At 43.5% G+C, this 26824-nt stretch overlaps 1 protein-coding gene across 3 annotated transcripts in view; it reads left to right on the top strand.

Annotated features, from left to right (window-relative positions):
* Window positions 1-13061: 13061 nt before the first annotated feature.
* Window positions 13062-26824, top strand: part of LRCH1 (leucine rich repeats and calponin homology domain containing 1) — a gene marked incomplete at both ends in the record, with an annotated part of 201090 nt that continues 187327 nt past the window's right edge. For all 3 annotated transcript variants that reach the window (XM_080690128.1, XM_080690127.1, XM_080690126.1), the window contains one exon: window positions 13062-13344. In XM_080690128.1, coding sequence (XP_080546254.1) covers window positions 13062-13344 — 283 coding nt within the window. The remainder of the gene's footprint in view (window positions 13345-26824) is intronic.

Raw genomic sequence — 26824 nt, 5'->3', positions numbered from 1 at the left:
TGTGTGTGTGTGTGTGTGTGTGTGTGTGTGTGTGTGTGTGTATGTGTGTGTGAACATTAAGATTTTCTGCTGCCGGGCGTGGTGGCGCACACTTGTAATCCCTGCTCTTGGGAGGCTGAGACAGGAGGATCACACAGGTTCGAAGCCAGCCTCAGCTATTCAGTGAGGCTTTCAGCAACTTAGTGAGACCCTGTTTCCAAATAAAATATATAAAAAAAAAGGTCTGGGAGCATAGCCCGGAGGTAGAAAGCCTCTGGGTTCCACCCCCAGTACCACCAAAAAAAAAAAAAAAAAAGATTTTCTGCTTATCACTAGTATGAAAACAAGATATTATTACAAGGGGAACATATACCAGTAGCCTACCTGACAAAAGTTTTGGAGTTGAATTTTCTGTAGTACTTTCCACATCTGAGTGTATGATAGGTTTTTATTTGTTTTATAGATTGCTCAGTATACTAGTTTCTGTTCTTCAGCCCATTCATAATGCTGGTCTATTCTGCCTAGCCAGAAGATACTTTGTAAATATATTTTTCTCTGTATAAAAAGCATCACCAAATTGCTTCTAGTAGAGAACATTGAAATTGTTGATCCAACTGCAATTTTGACAGTTGTGAAATTTCAGAGAGAAAAAAAAGAAAACCAGACCTCAGTAAGCATAAACTATCCACTGCCTTCATTTGGCAGGTGTGGAAATTGAGTTCCAGAGAAATTAAATGATTTGGTCACAGTAACAGAGCTGACTGCTAAGCAACAAGGCTGCCCTTCCTCATTTCCATTACACACAGTATTTCAATGACCTTGGCCTTCAAGAACCTAATTAGCACAGTAGTTAAGAAATAACTATAGCATATATTACTTTACTGAACTCTTCTGATCTTTCTTAAGGAATCATGCAGTTCATTAAACCTTTTTCTTTCCCTCCTTTGAGAATAAAACCAAGGGCAAGGTCAAAGGAAGCAAAATTTTAAATTACAACTTGCAAAACTACATTTTAAATTGATGCCATATTTTCACCATTGTTTTCAGTAACTGGATTAGTCATATGACTGCCACACATTCCACCTCTTTTCTTGTATAAAAGCCTTCTGGGTTTACCTCTCAGCTTGCTCAAGTTGGGCAGGGATTGGCTAATGGATGCTGAACACATATTTGTTTTCCTACTTAATTCAATAGTTAATGACTAAGAAAACAGTCAATTATGAAGAGCCTTGCACTTAATACCTCTTATTTGCATTCAAATTATTTTCTAAGTCCAGAGGAAGTCTGAAGGGAACAGCATGTAAAAGTATCATTGTTAGAAAACCACAAGCTTGGATGACCTGTTGGCCTTTCAACTTGCAAGCGTGATTAAAGTGAAGCAGATAGTACTTTTTTGTTTGCTTGTTCATTTGGGGGAGCTGAGAATAGACCACAGAACCTCGTGCGGCTCTATCACTGAACTGCATTGCCAGCCCAGAACAGATCTTACTTAATGCAGCCATCTGGCTCCAAACAGTTCCATTTGTTCAAGAGGCACATAGAATTTGAAACAGACAGTGGAGGGCTGTGTCACCTCATCGGTAGTTAGGGCCTGAAAGATGTGTGATGCTCTCTTACTGGATCATGAGGCACCACTGGCTTGAGGTTTACACCTTTAGTTCTCCCTCTGCCCCTACAATTTACACCCTTCAGTGCCAGCTACACAAGTTAATCTACATGCTTACCAGTTCCCCATCTAATGAAGTGTGAAAACAGAAAGTCCCTGCTTCAGTTTCAGGCACTTAATTTTTTTTTTTTTACACCAGGCTTCACAAGTTTCTTTTCCTTTTGCCATAACTCACTGAACAAACTAGAGCCTCTTGAGGGTGGTGCTAGGTGGAAATCTGGGCAATATGTCCAAAGAACTGGATAGTAAGGCTTATGTCTCTGGAGATTTTTAATTTAAAGGAGTAATGAGCTATTTAATTAGATAATACCTGTGCTTATTTGTGAAACAGCTCTTACTTAGTTCTAGATAAGTGGAAGGTGAGGAATGACTTAAATGTTGACCAAGCACATTTATGCCACTGCCCCACAAGCTCAGCCCAGAGAAGAAGGAAGCTCAGTCATTGTGTTAGGGCTGTAGACTCCTGTAGAGATGCTTTGTGTTATGGGGAGCCAGCCACGTGCCGAGCAGCCTCGCCTTTCAGGGAGGCAGGTCTGTGTACCATCACAGGTGAGGCCCACATCCTGCTGCTGACAATGATGTCTTGTCATGCGCCAGATGGCAGGAACTCTGGAAAGGGGATGAGCACACATATATAATCTAACCCGAGCTGTAGGAGGCAATTAGGAGAGGCTGGGTGGGGATCCAAGTGGGCATGTGGCCATGGAGGCCTAAACAGGAATTAAAAGTGTGAAAGATGGGGCCTGGGATCAGCCTGGGTGCATTTTCATCATCAGCACCACCTTAACCAACTGCCAACATAATTTATGTGCTGGGAGACAGTTCTAATGCCACACAATTCCCTCTGAGCACAAAGAAAAGAAAAACCTGCCATGTATAAAAAGTAGACTATTTTATGAGATAGTCTCATGGAACTGCCTGTCTTTTTGAGTATTTTTTTTAAATAGAGGTTTATTCAGAGTTGGGATGATTAGATGATGCTTGACCAGCCCTAAGGGGCCCAGAGAATCTAGAATACCCTTGAAATTGCATACAAACTGTATATATAAGAGTTAATGTTGATTTTTCTGGTCAGAACAGATCTTGTCAAAGGATATGACTTTTTCAAAATATTTTTTAGTCATTGTTTCTAGATCAAGAAAACCCAGGATAGCCGGGCATAGTGGCGCACACGTGTAATCCCAGCATTTGGGAGGCTGAGACAGGATGATCGCGGTTCGTGGGCAGCCTCAGCTACTTAGTGAGGCCCTTTGCAACTCAGCGAGACCCTATTTCAAAATAAAGAATAAAAAATAGGGCTGAGGGTGTAGCTCGGAGGTAGAATGCCCCTGGGTTCCATCCCTAGTACCTTTTATTTTTTGCAAAAAAAGAAAAGTAAAGAAAGAAAGAAAGAAAGAAAGAAAGAAAGAAAGAAAGAAAGAAAGAAAACCCAGGCTTTGCAGTCACTATAGAAAGCATCCTGAAAGCTCCCTACATGAAGTGGTTTTGAGCTAAATCATGGCTTTGTATTTGGCCTGGCTTTTGGGTACTTACCCAGGGCATACTTCCTGGTGCATCTCTGGGACCTGGGACAAGCAATCCATCTCGGGTCTTTCATAACAGCCCTGACCACAGCCCCACCCGGCATCAGCCCTGTGAGCCAGCTCCCTAGACCATATCCCTTTACTAAACCTGTACTCAGGCAGAAAGAAGGTGAACCACATTGACAGAAGGACACAAGCAAGTCCCCAACCGTGGCAGGTGATCATATAGTTGATGGTTTTATTCTCTCAAGGAACTTGAGGAGCATGCTAGCTAGGAACCGAGAGCTGAGTTCCAGCTGCATTCTGCACTGGCCAGCTGCCTGGCATGGGGCAACTCACCTTCATGCATTTATTTTGGTTTTCCAATCTGTAGAATGAGGAAGCTGGACTAGATATCTGATGCCTCCCTGTCCTAGGAGCTGGCAGGCTCTATCCAAAATCTGTAGGGTGGCCTGGCTACTGATAGGAATTTAGAGACAACTTATCTCTGGATAGAAGGCTATTTATTTTTCTATCTTGAACACCAACCTATATGTTTTGAGGCAAATTTTGAGTTTCTAGTTCATAGAAGTATAAGAAAACAGACACATTTGAGAGTTAAAAACACAAACAAACAAAATGCTCTAGTGGGCAATACTAAGAATCCAGTGACTGGTTAATCTACTAACGATTGAGGATCAACTATATCTGATCACAATGGGATGCTGCTGTAGCTTCTAGTTTAATTTTAAAGTTCCCTTCCCACCTCCAACCTTTCCTTCTGCTCTTAGTAGATGGCAACTTTTAGCATACAGTCCCTTAAGTGTCTGAATTGTTACTTTGGCATATTAATGTTCTTATGTGGGTCTCCTAATTCTTTTTTACTCCAGGCTCGGAAGGGGCATCTGGTACCTTTGTCAACCTTGAATTCCATCTCTCTCATCTTTTCTTTGTCTCTGGGTGTCCCACTTATGATTGTCCCCTCATCCTTATCCCTGCCTCTGCCGCTCGGACTCTCCACTCACACCTTCCTTATTAAATTTTTCTTTTTTGCTGGGCGTGGTGGCGCACACTTGTAATCCCAGCATTCCAGAGGCAGAGACTGGAGGATCGTGGTTCGTGGACAGCCTCAGCTACTTAGCAAGGATCTTTGCAACTCAGTGAGCCCCTGTTTCAAAAAAAATAAAAAATAGGATTGGGAGTCTAGCTCGGAGGTAGAATGTCCTGGATTCCATTTCCAGTAGCAAAACAAAAAACAAAACAAAACAAAACAAAAACACCAAAAACACCAAAAACATCGTTTTCTTCTTTCAGATTTTCTCATATTAAAAAAGTAATACCAATTTCCTTTATCCTTTAAGTAACCTATTAATCTTTTTCCTTTCCCCTAAACCCCAAGTGCTTGGAGTAAGTAGATTTCACTCACTGCTTTTTCCTTTGTCCTCTTCTTACCTCCATAGTCTGGATGCTCCTAAGCCATCCTGGAATTACCCTCTTAAGGACAAAGGGTTCTGTGTCTCCCATCACTTTCCTCTGACATTTGCTATAAATGAACTACAGAGACACTACTTCCTCCACTGTACTCCGCCATCAAACGTTACTTGTGGCCTAGAAGCAGCTGGTGTTCTGAGGTCTTCCCTCCCAAATTCTTCTTGCCCATCCATCTTCTGAATGCACTGCTGATCTTAACCCACATAATTGTAATGCCATTCTGGATTGCGTCTTAATTTCCAGGTCATCCTGCAAAAGCAGCATTTGCCTTCAGTCCTTGAAATGCACCCATACCTACCTCTTTGTTATTTATTGACTCTTGTTCCAAGTTTAATCTCCTCAACTGGTATTTTAAAACTGTAATTCATTGACTCTTATAAAAGTTGAAGATACATAAGATGAAACATTTAAACTAAACAAAAAATGGGTATCAAAGAAAGGTGAGTTTCTCTTCCCTTCCATCCTCCCAGGTTCCCCCACCACCACCACACACACACAATCACTATAGTTTTTTACCCCTCTGGACAAAGATATCCTAGGCTATACATGTGAATCATGTCTACACTGAAGCTCACCACTGTGCCTGGAGCCCTGTCTTGAATCCCAGCCAGCTGGACTGTGGTCCTATTTACCCACTGGCCATTTCTTCCAGAGCTGGAATCTACCATATGTATTTCCAGGCACTGGCTTGCAATTTCCTTCAGCCCACTGGGCCTTGAGACTATATTCAGCTTTTACTAGATTTTCTATGGCTTCTAGTTGCTGTATCCCGACCTGCAGACCAAACACACCCCTGTGGATATGGTGAGAGATTCCTGGACTGTTCACCCTTACTGGGGTGGGCCTCTATCCTGGTAAGTTCCCTAATGCCGATTCCTCTAATTCTGACTTGGTTCTCTCTGCACCAACCAGAAATTGAAGTGCTAAGTGTTAGGCTTTTTACTTGTGGGGAGATTGATGTGCTATCTGTTGACCTGGTGTGCAGGAGACAGAATTATATGAGTGTGTTCCTTTGCTTCTGCATTGCTGCTTCATTGTCCAGCCTTATTTCCTAAGTCCGGGTGTGACCTCTCTTTAAGTGATGCACTGGAAGGATCTGAGAAATAACTGAGGTCTCTCCAAACTACCAGAGTAATGCATGCACATCTATGCTTATAGCTGTACAATTCACAACATCCAAACTATGGAACCAGCTGAGATATCCTTCTATAGATGAATGGATTACAAACCTATGGGATATGTATGCAATGGAATTTTAACTCAGCCATAAAGAAGAACAAAAATATGTCACTTACAGGGAAATGGATGGAACTGGAGAACATTATTCTAAGTGAGATTAGTCAGTCACAAAAAGTGAAAAGCCAGATGTTCTCCCTAATATGCAGAAGCTAAGGAGAAACTGGAACACAGGAGGGACTCCAGACAAAGAAGGAGAAACCTTGGATGAGTGAAGAAAGCGACTTAACTGAGGGGTAAGAAGGGGAAGAGGGAAAGACATCAATGGACATGATGTATATTCACAAACTCATCAATCACTATGCTGAGCTTGGGAAGGAGGGAGGGGGAGGGAACAGATGGAATTGAGGAAGGGCTAAATGAGTGCTGTGTGCATCTAAGCCTCTACCACCCTGAACTTCATCAAGATGTATGATTACAATGCATCAGTAAAATAAAATAAAAATAACTTGAGGTTTCCGATATCTAGTGTATAATATGAACAGTAATAGCATCATCCGGATATAAAAGCCTAATGATGTTTTAGCCAGAGAACATTTCCTATTAAATCCAGGAAAGCAGCCACTCTGAAAGCTGTTCTGCATCTGACTAATGATAGCCTTGGATTTGGAAAATATCCCTGTAATGACATCCATAGTCTTCAAAAATGCCTTTGGGGGATGTGTAAATTAATGCTTTAGTTAGACGCAAAGTACCCTAAGTACAAGTGGGAAAACATTTTCATTCCTTTAAAATACACCTAGTGGAGTGGTAACTGCCGAGGAGGTGCTGTATTAATGACATTCGGGATCATGTTAAGTATTGATTGAGAGGGAAGTCTTATCTGTTGAACTGTGATGCATTATAGATAACATCAGTGAGAAACAGTACTCCAGTCTAGCATTTCTTAAAGTGTGGTCTGTGCATAACAGTTTTGCAAGCAGAGATTTGTAGGTCAAATACAGGTGAAAAACTACTTGTGAATCACCTTTCTTTGTGCATATTGATAATATGCATTATGAACACACCAAAGTTCCAGAGAGGCCCCACAGTAAAATAACTTCTAAAAATTTTATTAACTCTCTGTCCTCTAAACATGTGGCAATAATACTCTTTCTGCATAACACCTACTAGCAGCCTAAAGAACTAAGGTTCAAGCCAGGTATGGGGGTGCACGCCTGTAATCCCAGTACTTGGAGGCTGAGACGGAAGGATCTCAGGTTCGATGACAGCCTCAGCAAACAGTGACACTCTCATCAACCTAGCAAGAGCCTGTCTTAAAATAAAAAAAATAGGGATGGGGGTGTAGCTTGAATGTAGAAACACACACACACACACACACACACACACACACACACAACTAAGGTTCAGAAGGACATGCACTGGGTAATGCTACTTCAGTTTATCCATGAAAATTAGACTATTTATTTATAAACATATGGCTGGTTCCCTCAAAAAATTCATGCTTTCATTACATTATAAGTTGATAATACAAGATGCCTATTATTAGCAATCAATAACCTAATACGATGAGCAGAGGAAACATAGGTGAATCATTTACAGTAAAGCCGTTGTCATATGTTAATCTATTATCTAATATTTACATTCACATCTTTTAAAAAGCTTGTTACTTAAAAATACTTCTTTCTAGCTGGGCCTGGTGGCACACCTTTGTAATCCCAGCATTTGGGAGGCCGAGACAGGAGAATCACGGTTCACAGACAGCCTCAGCTACTAAGTGAGGCCCTTTGCAACTCAGGGAGACCCTGTTTTAAAATAAAGAATAAAAAATAGGGATGGGGATGTAGTTTGGGGGTAGAATGCCCCTGGGTTCTATCCTCAGTACTGGAAAATAAATAAATAAATAGATAAAGAAAGAAAGAAAGAAAGGAAGAAAGAATTAAAAAAAAAAAAAAAACTTCTAACTTGAGTCCTAACAGGACTAGCTAGTGCCTTTCAGCTATTTTCCAGTGACTGCTCCTGGCTACCACTTTAAGGAACTTCTGACAGGAGACAGAGTGTTGGCTATTGCTCTGTGACATTTTTATTTTCCAGCATATTTAAGGAGACCTCAACCTCATGAAGCAAAAAATACTCCTTCAGTGACGATCAGCTTCTTACTGTGAATGGCCCAAGTTCTCTTCCACACAGGTTCTTTAAAAATGCTATTCTCTCTCCTAAGTTTTAGGTCAGAATGTAGCCCCCTGCTGTACAATTGGTTATAATATTCCATATGTAACTTTAGGGTATTGATCTGCAAATACTAAAAAGCACATAAAGTCGGCCTTGCATTGTGAGTACAAGTCTCTTTAAGAAGATAGAGCAAAGACTTAAGTGTAGATAATTCTTTCTTCATACACTGGTGCTCTGTTGTTATTCAGAGGGTGGTTCCAGAAGTCAACTTCTTTGAGAATTTTATCTTAATCGCCCAGATTCTGTAGGTTTTTTTTTTTTTTTTTTTTTTGGTAGGAGCTTCTGTAGAAAGGAGGACAACGATAACGTTTCCCTGGTCCAGGCTCTAGTGTTTCATTTAGTTTGGGAGAGAATAAGGAACCACAGTGGCAGTCACTGTGGTTCCTTTGCTCCATGAGAAGAAGGAGGAGCCCCAGTGAGGGGCTAAAGTTTTCTGTTGGGCCTTTTGGGGCAGAGAAGGTAAAGAAGCTGGGTCTGTGTAACAGTTACCTGAGAAAGATTTAAAAGTGAAAAGATAGGTAACATGTTCATCCTAGACTTGATAATGCCTAGACTGAGGAGGCCTGGAAACACTAGAAATGATGTAGAGGTGAAGACCCAAACAAAACAACACTCCCACAGGCTGCGCGGGCACTGCATCAATCCCAGTGGGTGTGAGCAGAGCAGGGCTTGAGAAAATGCTGGAAGGCAGGTGCCTGGAGTCTGTTCGACTGGCTCCCTTTAATGAAAACTAAGAGTCCAGGCAAGTAGTTTCTAGGTTTTCTCATTTCACAGATAAACATTTTAAAAATTGGCTATAGGCCGGGCGTGGTGGCGCACGCTTGTAATCCCCGCGCTTGGGAGGCTGAGACAGGAGGATCGCACGGGTTCGAAGCCAGCCTCAGCTACTTAGTGAGGCTCTCAGCAATTTAGTGAGACCCTGTTTCAAAAAATATATATATATAAAATAGGTCTGGGAGTATAGTCTGGAGGTAGAAAGCCTCTGGGTTCCACCCTGAGTACCACCAAAAAAAAAAAAAAATTGGCTAACCAACTAGTAACCTATTTTTATTTTTTTCAAAAAAGTATATCAATACTATAATTTATTATTACCACTGTTTAATTTTTTTCTATCAGAAAAATTGGAAAGGTACAATCTCACAATTACATTTAATTCTTGAAACTGAATATACTGAGCTTTATATAAATAAAAAACTCACGGCATTGCCCTAATCTTTCTCATTTTGTCACTAAATGGTTCCCAGATTGGTGTTTTGGAATACTAGGAAAACCTCTGAAACATGCCCAAGATAGTAATATTTATTATAGTTAGAGAAATTCATATTGGTAGTATTCGTTGTATTATAACATACAAAAACACCTTAGTCAGACAACATTAGTTATTGAATCATGTAGGCAGTGGCTAAATCCTGCCTATTGAAAGCTAATAATAACACACACTGATCATTTACAGATAAATATTTACAGATTGCATGTACAGAATACCTTAGTACTGAGAACATGTGGAGGTGGAGGGAGTAACCAGAAAATGGAGGTATGAATTAGGAAATGTTCTTTCTCCATTTTTGGAAAGAGGAACCTGAAGCCGAGGGGCTAGAGAACATGGAGGGAAAGAGATATAAATAAGATTGACTCTGTTGCTTTTAGGTCAAAGGGCTATTTCTGGTTCTAGTCTCCATTTTTTTTTTTCCTTGTGGTACTAGGGATTGAGCCCAGGGGTGTTCTACTTCCGAGATATACCCCCAGCCCATTTATTTATTTATTTATTTATTTATTTATTTATTTCTGTTTTGGAAATAGGGTTTTGCTAGGGGTTGAGGGTCCTGCTATGCTGTTGAGGCTGTCCTCCAACCTGTGATCTTCTTGTCTCAGCCTCGCAGTTTCTGGGATTGCAGGCATGTGCCACTACACCCTGCTTGGTCTCAAGTGTTTTGCTTCAGTTTTCAGGGAACAGTCTGAGAGGTGGGGCCTTGCCTGCGTGGAAGACTAGATTTTATACCAGTCTTCACTTGTCCATATACCTTTGGCTGGAGTGGGAACAATGAGGAGCAGACATGGCTGACTATGCCCACCAAAAGAGAAAGCTTGGTGATTTCCAGAGAAGCTGGCATGTGCTCAACAGCCACCCCCAGACCACAATCCTGGTCTTAATAAATTTGGTTCTTATGATCTTGCCATGTTTCAAGCAAGATTAACAGAGTTGGTTCTCAAACCTGGAAGGGCTTACGATCTGGCATCTTTTCTGAGTGCAAGAAGAATTTGCTTTTAAAAATTGACTGTAAGCCAGGTGCAGCAGCCCGTGCTTCTGATCTTGGTACTTGGGAGGCTGAGGCAGGAGGATCATGGGATCACAGCCTGTCTCAGCAACTCAGTGAGACCCTGTTTAAAAAAAAATCTGGGGAGGCCGGGCGTGGTGGCACACGCTTGTAATCCCCGCGCTTGGGAGGCAGAGACAGGAGGATCGCGCAGGTTCGAAGCCAGCCGTGCTGGCTTAGGAGACCCTGTTTCCAAAAATAAAATAGGTCTGGGAGTGTAGTCCGGAGATAGACCGGCTTCCAGGAACCCCAGTACCACCAAAAAAAAAAAAAAAAAAAAAAAAAAAAAAATCTGGGAATGTAGCTCTGAGGTAGAATACCCCTGAGTTCAATTCCCAGTGCCCCCCTCACACAATGTAAAATGGCTATTTTTTCGTTTGTTGGTCACTTTTAACAGTCAATATTTATTTATTTTATTTTATTTTTTTGGTGGTACTAGGGTTCCTGGAAGCCCTTATACCTCTGGGCTATACTCCCAGACCTATTTTTTATATTTTTATTTGGAAACAGGGTCTCTTAAGCCAGGGCGGCTGGCTTCGAACCTGCGCGATCCTCCTGTCTCCGCCTCCCAAGGGCGAGAATTTAAAGCGTGCACCACCACGCCCCGCTAAGAGTCAATATTTAGAACTTAAAATATTTAGAGTCCACTTTTCTCAATAATTTCAATGATGTCACTTCGTGGGATGATTGGAAGATAAAGGAAGAAGATAAATAAATAAATAAATAAATAAATAAATAAGATAAATGAATGGATGAAGAACATCTGCAGCCATTCATCCACGTAGTTTAAAAGAGCAAAGAGAGGAGCTGGGGGCCTACCAGTAGATGGCGCTTGTCTCTTCCGAGAGGATTAAAATTCTCGCAGCCAAGAATCCCGTAGGAATTAGGAACAATTTTGCGTGCAAAGCAAGTGACACTGATCAGACCATACTTCAGCGCTGAGTCCACGAAGTCACACGTTCCCGCCTGTTACCTCGGCCACCACACTTCTGCATTGCCGCTTGAAGGGCCGGTTTCCCCGCTTCCAAAGATATATATATATATATATATATATATATATATATATATATATATATATATATATATATATATATATATATATTTAATTTTTACACCGGACCCCAGCTTCATTTTACCAAGCCATGTCACCCTACCGAGACGATCAAGTATTAGAGAAAAAATGAAAGGCCAGGGAGAGTTGGAGCTGGAGCTTCGGGAAGGGAGTGGGACTTTATCAGTCTTCCAGCCAGTCTGCCCTTAAGTCACAGATGATCTCTGTCCTCCGTGGCTTGCAAGCCTTGGCCTGGGCGCCCTGCAGGTCGCGCATGACAGAGCTTGAATTCGCTCCATTGCAAGCAGACAAGTCAGTTCCTATGCCCCACGGAAAAACCCTTCCTGTGACACTGACGGTGCAGGCACCGAGGCTCAGCTCAAGCCTTGACAAACTGGCTTCTAACCTCATCCGCATCACCCAATTCGGCGATCGATCCACACGGCCAGGCCCTCTCCTTCGGGTTCAAGTATACCGCCCACTTGACTCCCATAAGACGACCCTTTAAAAATGTCCTTCGAGCCGGGCGTGGTGGCGCACGCTTGTAATCCCCGCACTTGGGAGGCTGAGACAGGAGGATCGCACGGGTTCGAAGCCGGCCTCAGCTACTTAGTGAGGCTTTCAGCAACGTAGTGAGACCCTGTTTCCAAATAAAATATAAAATAAAGGTCTGGGAGTATAGCCCGGAGGTAGAAAGCCTCTGGGTTCCACCCCCAGTAACACACACACACACACACACACACACACACACACACACACACACACAATAAAATAAAATAAAAGTAAAAATGTCCTTCGTTCCCTTGTCTCTGGTTTTCTTTCGTTCAGCAACCATTCTCCTATTTGTATATTCGGCTGCAGTCTGGTCCCCAGAGTATACACAGAAGGGCGGCCACCCTAGAGTCCCAGGGCTCCTAGTTCGAATCCATCTTAGCCTTTGACTGCAGGGGGTGATCTCAGATAAGTTTCTTAACTTCCTCTGTAGATTAAGGGAAGCAATATTTTTACTTAAGAGTTTTCAGGATATAATGAGAAATTGCGTGCGCCACCTAAGGCCCGCACCCCATTCATTGTAAGCCCCCTCCCCAAATGCCAAAGCTGCGGCTTTAAGAAAAACTGCCTTTTGGAGGGGTTGGGGGTCACACAGTTAACGCTTCTCACCTGTATCTCATTGTATTTCAAATGGCATCTACTGCCTCATCGCCAGTTTCTCATCCCCCACTCCCAAATCCGTGCCCCCCCAAGCCTCCTGGGCAGCCCAAGGAAATCCAGAGGGGGTCTGCGCCTAACTGCAGGTCGCTGGGGCGGGCGTCCGGCTCCGATTACGGGGCGGTGGCGGGGCCGGCGAGGGGAGGCTCGGGCGGGACCGGCGGGGGAAGGCGGAGGAGAGAGCGGGGCGGAGGAGGGGAGGCCGGCGAGAGGCGGGCGCGGGCGGTGGAGACACATGCGCGCTGCCGCCGCCGCCGCCGCCGCCGCCGCAGTGCTGCGCTCCGCGGGCCGGGAAGCCGCGCAGCTCGAGCCGCCCCCGCCGCGTCCCGGCCGCCCCCACCCGCGCCGCCTGCCCGGGGCCCGCCCGGCCGCCGGCGCCCGCCCGGGAAGCCTCGACCCCCGCAGGAGCGGCGGGGCGGGGTTGGGGGGCCCGGGAGAAGATGGCGACGCCGGGAAGCGAACCCCAAGCTTTCGTCCCTGCCCTCTCGGCCGCCGCCCTGCATCCCCACCATCACCCCCATCCCCACCTCCACCCCCATCAGCACCCCGGCGGGGGCGCGGCGGCGGGCGGCGGGGGTCTCCACCTGCCCTTGAACCGGGGTCTGGAGCGCGCGCTGGAGGAGGCGGCCAACTCCGGGGGCTTGAACCTCAGCGCCAGGAAATTGAAGGAATTCCCGCGGGCCGCGGCCCCGGGACACGACCTCTCGGACACGGTGCAGGCAGGTGAGCGCGGGCCGGGGGGCGGCCCTGCCGGGGTCCCCGCCGCCCAGGCGAGGCGTCCTGGGCCGCGCACGGAGCCCGCAGCCCGGCCGGACCCCGGCGCATCGCCGCGTCCAGCTGGGGAAGCGCAGACAAAGGTGGCACGTCCGCGGGCAGCGAGGACCCCCGGCCACCCGCGGGCGCCCGGAGGAGCTGCCCGGCCGCGCCCTCCGCAGGGGCGAGGGCAGCCGCCGCCAGGGCCGCTCGTCCAGCCCCCGGCCTCGGACGGGGCCGGCCCCGGCTTCCGTGCCCGTCGCCCACGATGGCCGCTGGGCTCTCACCCCCCACCAGGCCTACCTGGTGTCTGGCCCCTCTGCCCTGGCGGGGGCCCTGCAAGGGAAACATGGCGTAGTAAATGTAATTAAAGCGAGCCGGTTCCCCAGTGTGAGCCCGGCAAGTTGTAACTCGCGCCAATAGGCAGCCAGTTTTTTCAAGTTATGTCATGTGTTAACATATTTCTGAGCTGTCTGCTTTCTCTTTCGTCGTTGGCGTTGTAGGAGTGGGATCCATAAACAGGAAGGAGGGTGGTGGAATGGGACTGGGGCCTTGGGATCCGAGGAGAACTGACTTGGTTCCTGACCATCCGGTTCCGCTCCCTGGGGGGTGGTGTGTGTGTGCTGGCGAGCGCCCAGCCTTTCCCAGGGCGGTGGGTGCTCTGTTTTGGAGCCGCTGCCCAGACCCCTGGGCTGTCAGCGCCTCCGGGGCCGAGCGTCAGCCCCCCGGGATCCCCGAGGGCTCCACTCTCAAGTCCAGACCTCCCAGCCTCCTCCCCTAGGGGAAGGAGGGGGCAGGGCGAGGGAGCCGGCGGTGGCTTTTGGAAGCCGGGCTCCCTCTGCCCTTTCCCCTTTTAGTTCAGTAAACATTTATCGGGAGCCCTAACGAATATTTAGAGTTCTGAGTTCACTGGCGGCAGAAGCGCTCTTCAGGGTCAGTAAACTTTGTTATTTGAATTTAGGGCCAGTGGGGAATGGGACAAGAGAGGGAATTTCCAGAGTCGAGCTGCCAGCAGCTGGGGAGCGTCTTTTGAAAGGACCTCTTCGCTGCATCTTCTTAAGAAGTTATTACAAGAATGGCCTGAATCGTTAACTTAAAAGTTTGTTATTAAATTCGACTTCCCTTCTGCCATCGACTGTGCTCTGAATGACAGAACCGTTGGGTAGGACGGACTGCACAAAATGTAGAGTATGTGTTTGTACAGTTCAGAGTTGTTCCTCTAGCTTCGCCGATGCTGATGAGAATTTCCAGAGTTAGCTGAACTTGAAGTGTGTGTGTGTGTGTGTGTGTGTGTGTGTGTGTGTGTGTGGTGTGTTGACTTTTCTTTCAGAAGACCAGTGCTTTAGAAGTGTGAACCACATCTTCCAGTTATGACCTTGCCATGTGAGTTGGATGCTTAAAAGTTTTAGTTCCTGTTCTGTTTGTTTGTGGACAGTGTAGGCTGAGTTTTGCAGGTTTTTAAATTATGACTTTTACTTGCAATCATTTAATGTGCTAACTAGTTAAAATCCAAAGGCTTAAGGTTAAGTCTTCATCTAAAAATAGGATTTTATTTGGGGACAAGGGGACAGAGAGGTGTCAACTAAATTTTTAGGAACTTAACCCAATAAAGGGAAAGAGAAAGTATTCAGTGTAGCCAGTTATTTGCATAGTATTTGAATATACAAATATGTTAATGAGCTGGGCGTGGTGGCGTTGGTTTGTAATCCCAGCGCTTGGGAGCCTGAGATGGGAGCCTGAGACAGGAGGATCGCAGAGGTTCGAAGCCAGCTGCGCTGGCTTAGGAGACCTTGTTTCCAAATAAAAAAGTATAAAAATAGGTCTGGGAGTGTAGCCCGGAGGTAGAAGGGCTTCCAGGAACCCCACTACCACACACAAAAAACAATGTTAATGATTTGTTTCTGCAAAACATCTTTGGCACGTCAAAAGCTGGGTGTAAACCACATGCGTTGTTCTCTTTGTTCTAAAGAAATATTTTTATTTGAGTGCTGTTCCTTATTTGAAAGAGTAAAAAAGCAAAATAAAATAAGGGTTAAAGTGACTTCCGTTATTACAGTGTTGACCTTTCCTACATAAAAAGAGTTCTAGTAGAGTCAAAAGTTTGAGTAGCAGTATATACATAAAGATTGTGGTTTCTCCTGGGATCATATTTAGTTTCCAGGCTATCTCTTAAAATCAGAATGTTATAGGAAGGTCCTTAAAGTCCTTTTTTAAAACAATTTTTGCAAGCCGGGCTTGGTGGCACACGCTTGTTAACTTGGGAGGATGAGACAGGAGGTTCACACAGGTTCGAAGCCAGCCTCAGCTACTTAGTGAGGCTCTCAGCAACTTAGTGAGACCCCTGTTTCAAAATAAAGTATAAAACAGGTCTGGGAGTATAGTCTGGAGGTAGAAAGCCTCTGTTAGTACTGGTTCCACCCCCCAGTACCACTAAAAAAAAAAATTAAAATTAAATAAAACAAATTTTGCAAAATAGAAAATGATAGCAAGCTTTTCTCCCCTGTTAAGTTATTTACTGCAGCCCACTTGGTTTATGCCTTGAATAAAACAACTCTTCTGGTGGCTCCCTCTGCAGAGTTGCACTGCAGGACAATGTAGCATATCTGAACTGAGTCTAAGACCAAGATATAAACAGAAACAGACTCTGAGCTGCTCAGTAGTCTAAGCTGTCACTCAAAAGCACACACTTTATTCCTAGAAAAAAGTTCTCGGCCTCTTACTTTGAGCATATTACTTTACTTGTATTTCAGTCAATTTTCATGATCAAATTCTAGTCTTTTATCAGGCCGAGGAGGGAAAAGGTGCATTGGCACAGTGGCACTGACGTAGAGGAGCAAAATGAAAGAGCTGCCATGTTGAGCACCTACTGTATGCACTTTGCCATTGCAGACAACTTTATCTGCACGATCTTGCCAGAATCATAATCATATCCTCATTTACAGGTGGGGAGACGGAGATGGAGAAGAGTCAGATAATATGCTCAGGATTATACCCCTACTTAATGCCAACCAGTGATTTGAATCCTGACAGCCTCACTTTAGGTTTTATTTCCTTGGCTATCTCTCATTAAGCAAAGGGAAGGGGGGTGGAGGGGGCAGACTCTAAGATACTTCCTGGACATTTGTCTTAGTTCCCATTCATTCTGCCAGTATCTGCTGAGCTCCATGACAGGAACACCAGGGAGACAGTGTTGACCAGAAGAGAATCCTTGTACCCTTCCTATGAAGCTTTACCCTGGTTGGTGGGAGAGATGGGGAGAGAAATGAAGAAATCTGTTTTGCAGGGTGAGCAGGAAGAGTTTTAGGGTAGATGTAAATATCCTTGTTTTATAGATAGGAGGTTTTATATTGACTTGAGGTGGCCTGTAGTAAGGCCACAAATAGTAAGTAAATTATAAACTGAAGCATAAAATTGATAAAAAGTACTCAAATAGGTACATCAGCAGAGCATCTTTTTGCATGATTTATTAAGTAATGCCATTTTGGATGAAGACATTCAAAAGGGTGTTTTTATGACCAAAGTAAAGCAGACTGAAAAGAAGAATAAGAAAAGAAATCTGAGATTGATGTCATGAGGTTCTAGAAAATGAAAAGAAAGTACTTAGGCTTAAGCCGGGCATGGTGGCACACATTTGTAATCCCAGCATTTGGGAGGCCAAGACTGGAGGATCGCGGTTCGCGGACAGCCTCAGCTACTTAGTGAGACCCTCTGCAACTCAGTGAGACCCTGTTTCAAAATAAAGAATAAAAAATAGGGCAGGGGGTGTAGCTCGGAGGTCAAATGCCTCTGGATTTCATCCCCAGACCCGCAAAAAAAAAAAAAAAAAAGTGCTTAGGCTTAATGTGGGGAGCATTCATTAAACCTCGGTCTTGTTAAGGAGTGTGTGGAGTGTATTGTTGTCAGTAATTTTTTTCAGGTGGCTGTAAGCAGGAAAGACTATATGGGAAATTAAGAGTTTGTCCAGGTGGAATATTGTGTGTGTGTGTGTGTGTGTGTGTGTGTGTGTGTGTGTGTTGCTACGGATGGAACACAGTGCCTCCTTCATGCTAGCTAAGTTGCTTTACCACTGAGTTACATCCCCATCCCTGAATGTGGACTTCCATAGATGTAAAGGATAAGAATGGAATATACGAGAAACTAAGTGGCATTTGTGGAAGCTGCTGGAGCCTGGACGCAGGTCAAGGTGAGCCTTCAGGCATCACTGATAGATACTGCATGCTGAATGCAGAGAGAACAGTCCTTTCTGGGAAGCTGTGAGAAAAGACTTCTGTAGCAGAGGTCGGATTCGAATCAGGTTTTGTAGGATGGATAGGATTTCGGGGGAAGTGTCCATGAACACTTTGTGGTTGGAAAGATGTCTCTAAGATGGGGAGTGAGAATCTGTCACTGAGTTTCTGGATGAAAGAGGAGAGGGCATTTAAGCCTGTCCTCTCGTCAGATCCTCCGGCCCCACTCCCACCACTTAATAGGGTGACAGAGAACAGGGCATTTATGATTCTCTGTTTGAGGACTCTGGAAATGGCCGAGATACGGGACTTGTCAGTCTGTGGGACTAATGTCTAGGCAACCTGAGGTGGCCCTCAAATGTCTGAATTGTCAAAATTTTCTCAGATTTGTGGGCAGCCTTATCTGCTGAAGACTCACTTCTCCCATCTTATTTCCATCTTTTAGCTAAAGAGTCCTGGATGTTGGTATACTTTAGTCACTGGAATTCACACGGGACTTTGACAAAGAAATCTATCTTTAATGATAGGCTCTGTTCCATTATTTTGGCCACAAAGATTTTTTGCTGTTAAATATCATGAAATCACATGTGTTTTCTTACAACCTGTATTGTTTTATAGGTACATCCAGTTTTGGATTATTATTATTATTATTATTATTGTGTGTGTGTGTGTGTGTGTGTGTGTGTGTGTGTGTGGTACTGGGGATGGAACCCAGGGGCATTCTACCTCTGAGTTACACCCCCAGTCCGATTTTTTTTATTCTTTATTTTGAAACAGGGTCTCACTGAATTGCAAAGGGCCTCACTAAGGAATAGCTGAAGCTGTCCACGAATTGCAGTCCTCCTGTCTTGGTCTCCCAAATGCTGGGATTACAAGTGTGCACTACCACGCCCACCTTGAATAATTTTTTATTGAATTAAATTTGTTAGCTATTGATGTAACTATCACTTCTTCTAGCAGTCATTATCATGAGTGTCTTTGTTTAATACATATATTCTAAATACTCATTTCTTCACAAACTATATTATTTTCCTTTCCTATTACTGAAGAAATACATATATTTCTTCTATTGATTAATTCTTCCTTGTTCAGGTATAGAAGACATCTAATATTAAAAGAGTTTAGAACCACCATGATTCAATGTATATATGGTGGTTCTAAATCATGTCCAGATGAGCTACTATGGAATGTCAGAAATAATCTCCATCAACATATAAGCTGTTCTCATTGGTTACTTTATAGACTACTTTATTGAAAAGCAGTCTATTGAATGCTTCTAGAATGATACCAAACAATGACAAGCCAGGAAACCTTGGAAAGTTTTGGTTTGGGCTAGTTTATAAAAGAATAACACAGGTTTAACCATTATCGTTACAATGATTCTACTCTATAGTTTGCTGGTTACTTAACATCTTGTTTTTGCTTTTTGGTGGATGTATCTTAGGCAGAAATTTGGTGTAGCCTACCATTTAACAATTTTTATTTCAATTATTGCCTAAGAATTTTTCTGAGCAAAGCAAAATTTTTTTGTGTGCTGCAGTTAAATGATTCTTTAAAGAGCAGATACCTTTTGAAATCCATGTTGATATTGATCAATTCAGGAATCAATTTTCTTTGCCTTTACTATCCTTCCTGTGTGTACATGGGCTTTTTATATTCTCTTACTTAACTTTGTCATTGCTTTTTAAACATAAGTTGTTCCCACTTTTTTGTGTACTTTCCTATACTCCTCCTTTATTGTATATAGAAAGTTTTTAAAAAAAATAGTTGATATGGCCGGGCGCAGTGCGCACGCTTGTAATCCCCGCGCTTGGGAGGCGGAGACAGGAGGATCGCGCAGGTTCCAAGCCAGCCGCCCTGGTTTAAGAGACCCTGTTTCCAAATAAAAATATAAAAAATAGGTCTGGGAGTGTAGCCCGGAGGTAGAAGGGCTTCCAGAAACCCCAGTACCACACACACACACACACACACACACGCACGCACGCACGCACGCACGCGCGCGCGCACACACACACACACATACACACATTTGATAGGGGCAGCATTTACTTACCCTTAATATCTCTCCCCCTGGTGTTGTATTTGTGTGCTTTTCCAAAGATTTAGTACATTGAATGGCAGAGATGCTAATAATTCTACTTACGGTGGTTAGGGACTCATTAGGTCAGAACACTCGAGCTTTTGTTTAAGCCTCATAAAAACCTGTTTGTGAGGCTCTTTTCCAGATTTCCTTCAGCTTTTTGGAAAACTGAACTTCAGACTCAGATATCAGGTGACACTGGCCTGGGCTTAGATGTGGTAATTCCACCAATTTCTGAACTCTTTCAGTAATTATGTCAAGTTTTGGGATCAAGGTCATTTAGTCAATAACTGAAATAAAAATTGTTAGATGGTACAGCGCACCGAATTTTGTTCTAACACCCACCCACCAAAGATCAAATAGGATGTTAAGGGACCGACAAACTATCTAGTGATGAAGGCCACACCTTGGGCTCTCCTTTCATAAACTGACACAAGCCAAAAATTCCCAAAGCTCCCTACCCTACAGTTGTATGGAATTCTTTTTTAGAAGCATGAAAAAGCTCTTGCCTTTTTGATAAAGTAGCCGTGATGCAAGCAATGAGAAAGAATAGCATATGTGTTGGTGGAGACTGTTTTTGCCATGATTATTTTGTAGTTATTATTTCAAGTCATAAAAATTGCAATCTATTATAAATGTTTTCAGGAGTAAGATTCAAAGTTCAATTATATTTACCTAGCTTATTTCTCCATATATGCATAACTCACAGGAAGCCTAGCTTCTATTATATCTACTATCCTTTTGTTGCATGAGAGGTTTTTTTGCATCAGAAATTTGCTGATAGTGCTCTGTGTGCGTGTGTGTGTGTGAGAGAGGGGGGGGGGATGGATTATTACAAAAAATCCCGAAAAAACTGCAAGAAAATAAAAGTCTGAATTTTTAAGTCTTAGTTTGGGAAAATGAGGCCTACCGAAATAGACTCAACCATGAAGAATGCCTTCCTCTTAAGAGTTTAATGATATTACTTCCTTATACTATAGTAAAGAATACTACATTTGGAAACCATCTGTTCCCATAAAGTAATTCAAAAATAAAGTGAGATTGTTTACAAGAACAGAAAGTTGACGAACTGTGAGAATTTGGCTTCTCTTGCTTTCTCTACGCAATACAAGAGAAAGGACATGCCTTTTTAGTTAGATTTCTATATATGTTCATAGTTTTTCCCAATCGTATCCTTCTTCGCTGGCTCTAAAGGAAGATGTAGTTGGGGTGGGGGTGGGGGCAAATTAAAGAGTAATAATATTGTTTGATTTCCATAGCAGAAACACTTTTTTTGATTAAGAAATTATTGCTCCTGAGTTAATATGATTTTGATGCTGAGGCAGCTCAACACCTCCTACGTGAAATCCTTATGGACCATTTGTAGGTGATCAAGGGTGGGTTATCCTATTGTGGGTTCTTCCTCATATTTATTTATTTTTCTTTCTACTGTTTTCCTCTGTCTCTCTGCTAAAGGGGGCCTAAGGAAGGTGTGAGAGGAAAAGGGCAGGAGCTCACTAGCTTAGTGATTCCTTACTTTCCTCTTTACTGTTCTCCGTGAATAGGCAGAAAAGGCGCCATCTTGTTTTTTTTTTAATCCTTTGGTTTCCCATATGACCTTGTTTTTGACAGCTGACCCCTGAAGTACAGTAATACAGTTTTCCTACATGATGTGCTCTTCTAATAGTGTTTTCTATTTTTGATATTTCTGCTATATAGTATAAGGAATATAATCAATATATCCAGCCTGGCCCAGTTAGCTTATCTCTGATTTAATTCACTTTATCTCTAGGCAACAGTGACAATTTAAAGAGAGCACCATCAGCAGGCTGTGTGACTTGCCTTTCTTTAGATCCTCTTCATTTTGCTTTCCCAAGTCCTTTTACCTGAGTCCCCACTCTTCACTGCCCTGATAGATTTTGCTTACTCCACTCTCATTTACCCAGTCTGCGCAAAATAGCCCTCCGGCCAGCTCTCCTAGCACATCTCAGTAGTGAATCATGCATGGCCCCAAGGTGTCTTTATTTTCTTTGTGACCTTCTTTTGGTAAAGTTGTTCTGCCCGATGCATAGTTTTACTTTTCGTGGTTTCAGATAAATTATGGTTTCAGTTACCTGCAGTCATTTGCAGTCCAAAAATATTACGTGGAAAATTCCAGAAACAATTAATGTTTTAAATTGTGTGCTGCTCTGAGTAGTGTGATGAACTCTAGAGGGATCCTGCCCCATCCCACCTGGACCATGAATCATCCCCTTGTCCAACATATGGATGATCTGTATGTACCTAACACATTAGTCACTAATGCAGTATGGCAGTGTTTAAGTTCAATTAGCCCTTACGTTCTGGTCTAATGCAGCATCATAATGCCTGTGTCATTCATTTCACTTCATCTCACCCGGTGGGCATGGTAAAATATCACTTCCTCACAAGAAGAAGGATGAGTATAGTACACTAAGATATTTTTAGAGAGGGAGAGAGGGAAAGAGAGAGGCTAGAGACAGGTACCACATTTACACTCTCTTATACTGTTGGAGTTGTCCTATTTTATTATGTTATTTTATTAATTTCTTACTGTGTCTAATTTGTAATTAGACATTATCATAGGTATGCATGCATTGGAAGAAATAACCTGTATAGTGGTCTTCAGGCATCCACCAGGGGTGTTGGAACATAAAAAAGGAAAGTGCTATGCTTTTCCTCAAGTTTAAGTTTTTTCTTCCTTCACTGGCCTGTGAGATCTGGCTAGACAGGAACTCTTCCTGATTTTTGTATGTGCCTCCATGTCTAACACAGAAAGTATCAGATAAGCATCAGTGTTTACCTGTCTCTTCTTTCCTACTCTTAGTCTTGGCACTTTTCTTGCATGCTCTTAGATCTACCATGAAGCCATGCTCTGCTTGTATGTGTTTCATTGATCTGTCATCTCCCTGAGACTGATCTTATTTTTCTCACGCTGCATCTTTTTACTTTTCAGCATTGCCCACTTTATTAGTCAGCTGGGGATGCCATAACGACATACCACAGACTCAACAGAAATTTGTTTTCTCACAGTCCTGGAGATTGGAAGTCCAAGATCAAAGTACTGGCAGCTTTGACTTCTCTTCTTTGACTTGTACCAGGCCATCTTCTTCATGTATCTTTATGTGGCCTGTTATCTATGTACACACATCCCTGGTGTCTCTTTAGGAGTCCAAGCTCCCTTGCTCGCACTCTCTCTCTCTACTCTCTTTCTCTCTCTTTTTTGCAGTACTGCGGATGGAACCCAAGGGCATTCTACTTTGGAGCTACACCCCTAGCCCTATTTTTGTATTCTTTTTTGAAACATGGTCTTACTGAGTTGCGGAGGGCCTCGTTAAGTAGCTGAGGCTGTCCGCGAACCGTGATCCTCTGGTCTCAGCCTCCCAGATGCTGGGATTACAAGTATACACCACCATGCCCGGTCCAAGTTTTCTCTTTTTATAAAAAACACCAGTTATATTGATTTATGGTATACCTATGTGACATAGTGTAATCTCTTTTTAGATCTGTTTCCAGATACATTCACATTATGAGGCAAGGGGTTAAGGCTTCTGTGTGAATTTTTGGTGGATACAGTAGCTACTTCATCTCTCTGATGGAGCTGGTAGCTGACCTTTGGCCTGTAGGAGGCTTACCTTAGTGCTGCCCTTCGGGAAGCCAGGGACCACGCCTGTCTTGTTCCTCATCTTCAATGGGTTGGCTGTGGTTTGTGTGTGTTCCCCAAAGGTTCATGTGCTGGAAGCTTGGTCCCCGGTGTGCTTGTGTTGCAAGGTGGCAGGACCTTTAAGAGGCTTTGGCTTTCAATAGGGGCATCACTCCTCGAAGATAATACTGTACTTCTTGTGGGACCTTGGTTAGTTCTGGAGAGATTGGGTTGTTACAAGGTGAGGCCACCCCATGCTCTGGGCCTCTTCTACATTCAGTTGTTTTTCTCACCGCTTCTCTGCCATGATATGATGTTGCCATGATGGGCTTTCACCAGAGGCTGAACCAGCAGGCCTGCCTGATCTTGGACTTGCAGCCTCTAAAACTGTAAGCTTAACACAACTCTGTTCTTTATGAGTACTCAGGTATTTTGTTATAGCCAAACAAAAATAGAAAATGGGAGGGACACACCATCCATTCCTCAGGATGGAACACAGCACTGTCTCTAGTTTTCACTCAAGTCCATGGTTAGAATCACATAAATGCTGTTGGGTGTGTTGTACAATGGGGAAAGAGGCACATTTTCACTTAAAACTGGATAACTCTAGCATGCCTGGGCTCCTCCTCCATCTCTCATGGATTTCAAATCTTTTTGGTGGTTGAAGAGTCTCCAGAGTCACTTTTGTCCACAGTTAAGATGAGGTCTCTTTAACATTTGCAAGTGTTTGGTAGGCAGTGTATGTGGGGGAGTTAATTGAGTTATCATGAGTTCTGAAGGGGATGGGCAGGGTTTTCATTATATCAAATGGCAAGTAAGGAAATGAGCAAATTAAAAAAGCTAGTCTATTTTTGAGAACCCATCATTAAAGAGCAAAAGATTATTAAAAATAGAGACACCATTTTACATACGTTACAGAAAGCTGTGCAAGGTGAAGATTAAAGATATAATACATTAAAGATATAATACAAAGCATCATATCTTTATTTTTCATACAAGTATCCTTTTCAGATCAAGTCTTTCAGCTTTTAGCCAGAGACTTTCTGGCTTCTTTTTCTAATGGTATAGCTTATTGATTAAAAAACTGAGTCTTTTGAGCTTCAAAGACCAGGGCCAAATCTTGGCTTTGTGACTTTTAAACAAGTCACTTTGGCCAGATAATTTAATATGAGCATCAATTTTTCACCTGTGAAATGGGGATAATAATAGTGTAGTTGTTGTGAGGATAATATATAACAACAGATAATATTATCAAGTACTTCCTTGGTGCCAGGTATTGCTTCAGTTGCTTTATATGTAAATATGTGTATTAGAAATATGCAATATGTATATCATTCACTTACTGCTTGCCAAGTGTTCTGTTTGAATCATAGTAGGGGCTCCATAATCCCTAGCTATGTCTTTTTGTTGGGGTCTGAAGAGGAAGTTTAGAAACCTAGAAACTATCTCTTCATTTCTCTTCCTCATTTAGTTACTGAGGATTTGAGGCCCACGGGACTTACCCATTTGGCCATGAGCACACAGTGAGTAACAGGTCCCAGAACAAAGGCAGAGAAGTCTCAGGGCCTCATATTAAAAGTTTGCTTCTGTGGAGCCAGCATCTTATACTGGCTGGCGGGAGACCTCCTTCCCTCTGTAGACTTCTTGAGTTAAACTCACCCAGACCAGCTGCACAGCAGGCCCCCCAAAGAACAAAAAGCTCTGTGGAACCTTTAATAACATATGGCCTGAAGCTGGGAAGGACCAGCTAGAAGACTAACAGTAGTTACAGATTGAACATGTTCAGGATTTTACTGCCTGTGGTTTGGGGGATGTGCATGGGCCCTTTGTAAACCAGATTCCAAGCACTGAACACTCGTGTTGGACCGCCCCTGACTCTAACGGGGGCCACCAAGGTCCGCAGTAGTGACTTTTGTTTCAGAACTGGGAAGATCTTTTCCTGCAGAAACAAAGTAATTGGTGGTCTGGTCCCCTCAAGGCAGGAAGGCCCTGTTAAGCCTAGCAGACGGCCTTTGTGTTAATGGCAGTTTCTTTTTGTTTCTTTGGACAAATTCAACCTCAGTTCTAATATGATACCCTGAGTCTCGAGAAGTGAGCCTCAGTGTGTGAGTGAGGCTCCTGCCTCTGGTGGATCTTCTCTCCTACTACGGCTAGAGGCGTCCCACCTCTCTCCCAGGTCCCTTGGTCAGTGGGCCCAGCAGCGGGGTATTTCTCTGCACCTTGTGGGAAGTCAGAATCGACACAAGTCAGGGGTCCTCAGAGATGGGCTGTGGGGCTCAGAGAGGCCATTGTTTAGGGAGGAGCAAGCCCAAGAGCTCTTCAACTGAGGGGAACAGCCAGGATTTAGACCCTCCCCGACTTACCTTTTATTTGTTATATATTTTATCCCAATCCATTAATTTTTTTGTGATATTCAGAATTGAAGACTGAACCCAGGGGTTCCTGTCTCTGAGTTACACCCTAGTCTCTGTTATTTTGAAACAGGATCTTACTGGGTTACTGAGAGTCTTGCTACCTTGCTCAGGCTGGTCTCAGCCTACCAAGTACTGAGACTCTAGGTGTGTGTCATCATGCCTGGCTCTAATCCATTAATTTTAGAATTAGAGGCAGATTATTGAATTTCTCAAAAGCTCAGGTTTGTAATTTGTTAAAAGCAAACATGCTCTTTATAGCCGAGTGCTTGTATTTATTTGTAAGGTTTGGCAGAGTAGCACCCTGTGCAGGTCTGGCCTGGAGCAAGTAACCAACAGAAGCCACATTTTGGCACTGATTCCCTTGGGGTAGTGTGGCATAGTTTTCTTCAATCAAATAAAACATTGGAAGATGTCCGCATATCATTGGCATAGTGGCCAAGAGCACAGATGGTGGTTGGGGCTTTGACTTGGCTCCTGTAGGACATGACAAGTCCTGTCCTTTCCTGTGCAGTAACATGGGGTGAAGTGATCACAGGATTACTGCATGAAGTCGTTGAGTGGATTATATATGTCAAGTTCTTAGGTCAAAGCCTGGCACCAATTTTGCTATTTTTTTTTTTTTTCAGTACTGGGAATTGAATTTAGAAGCATTCTACCTCTGAATTTTACCCCCAGCCCTATTTTTATCCTTTATTTTGAACTCAGAGTCTAACTAAGTTGCAGAGGGTGTCAATAAGTAGCTGGGGCTGTCCATGAACCTCCTTCTGTCTCAGCCTCCCAAATACTGGGATTACAAGCGTGTGCCACCACGCCTGGCTCCAAATTTTGCCATTCTTAATGAGGCTCCATACCTTTAGATGCTCAGTCTTATAAGGCCAGAAAGATGAACTTTCTAGAAATATTGTGACATTAGCCAAATAATCTCAACATCCAGAAAGTTTGGGTGTGTATCTCTGTGTGTGGGTGTCATTTCTGTTCTTTTGACAGTCTTGGGAGCATTGTAAGCAGGCAGTAAGTATTATTTCACGAGACAGGTGACGCAGGATGGCGAAGGGCTTTCCCCGTGGGTTGTGCTGATGATTTGCTTGAG

The sequence above is a fragment of the Muscardinus avellanarius genome (genome assembly GCF_963383645.1).
Source record: "Muscardinus avellanarius genome assembly, chromosome: 2".
NCBI classification, from domain to species: domain Eukaryota; kingdom Metazoa; phylum Chordata; class Mammalia; order Rodentia; family Gliridae; genus Muscardinus; species Muscardinus avellanarius.
This window is presented reverse-complemented; position numbering and strand designations above follow the sequence as displayed.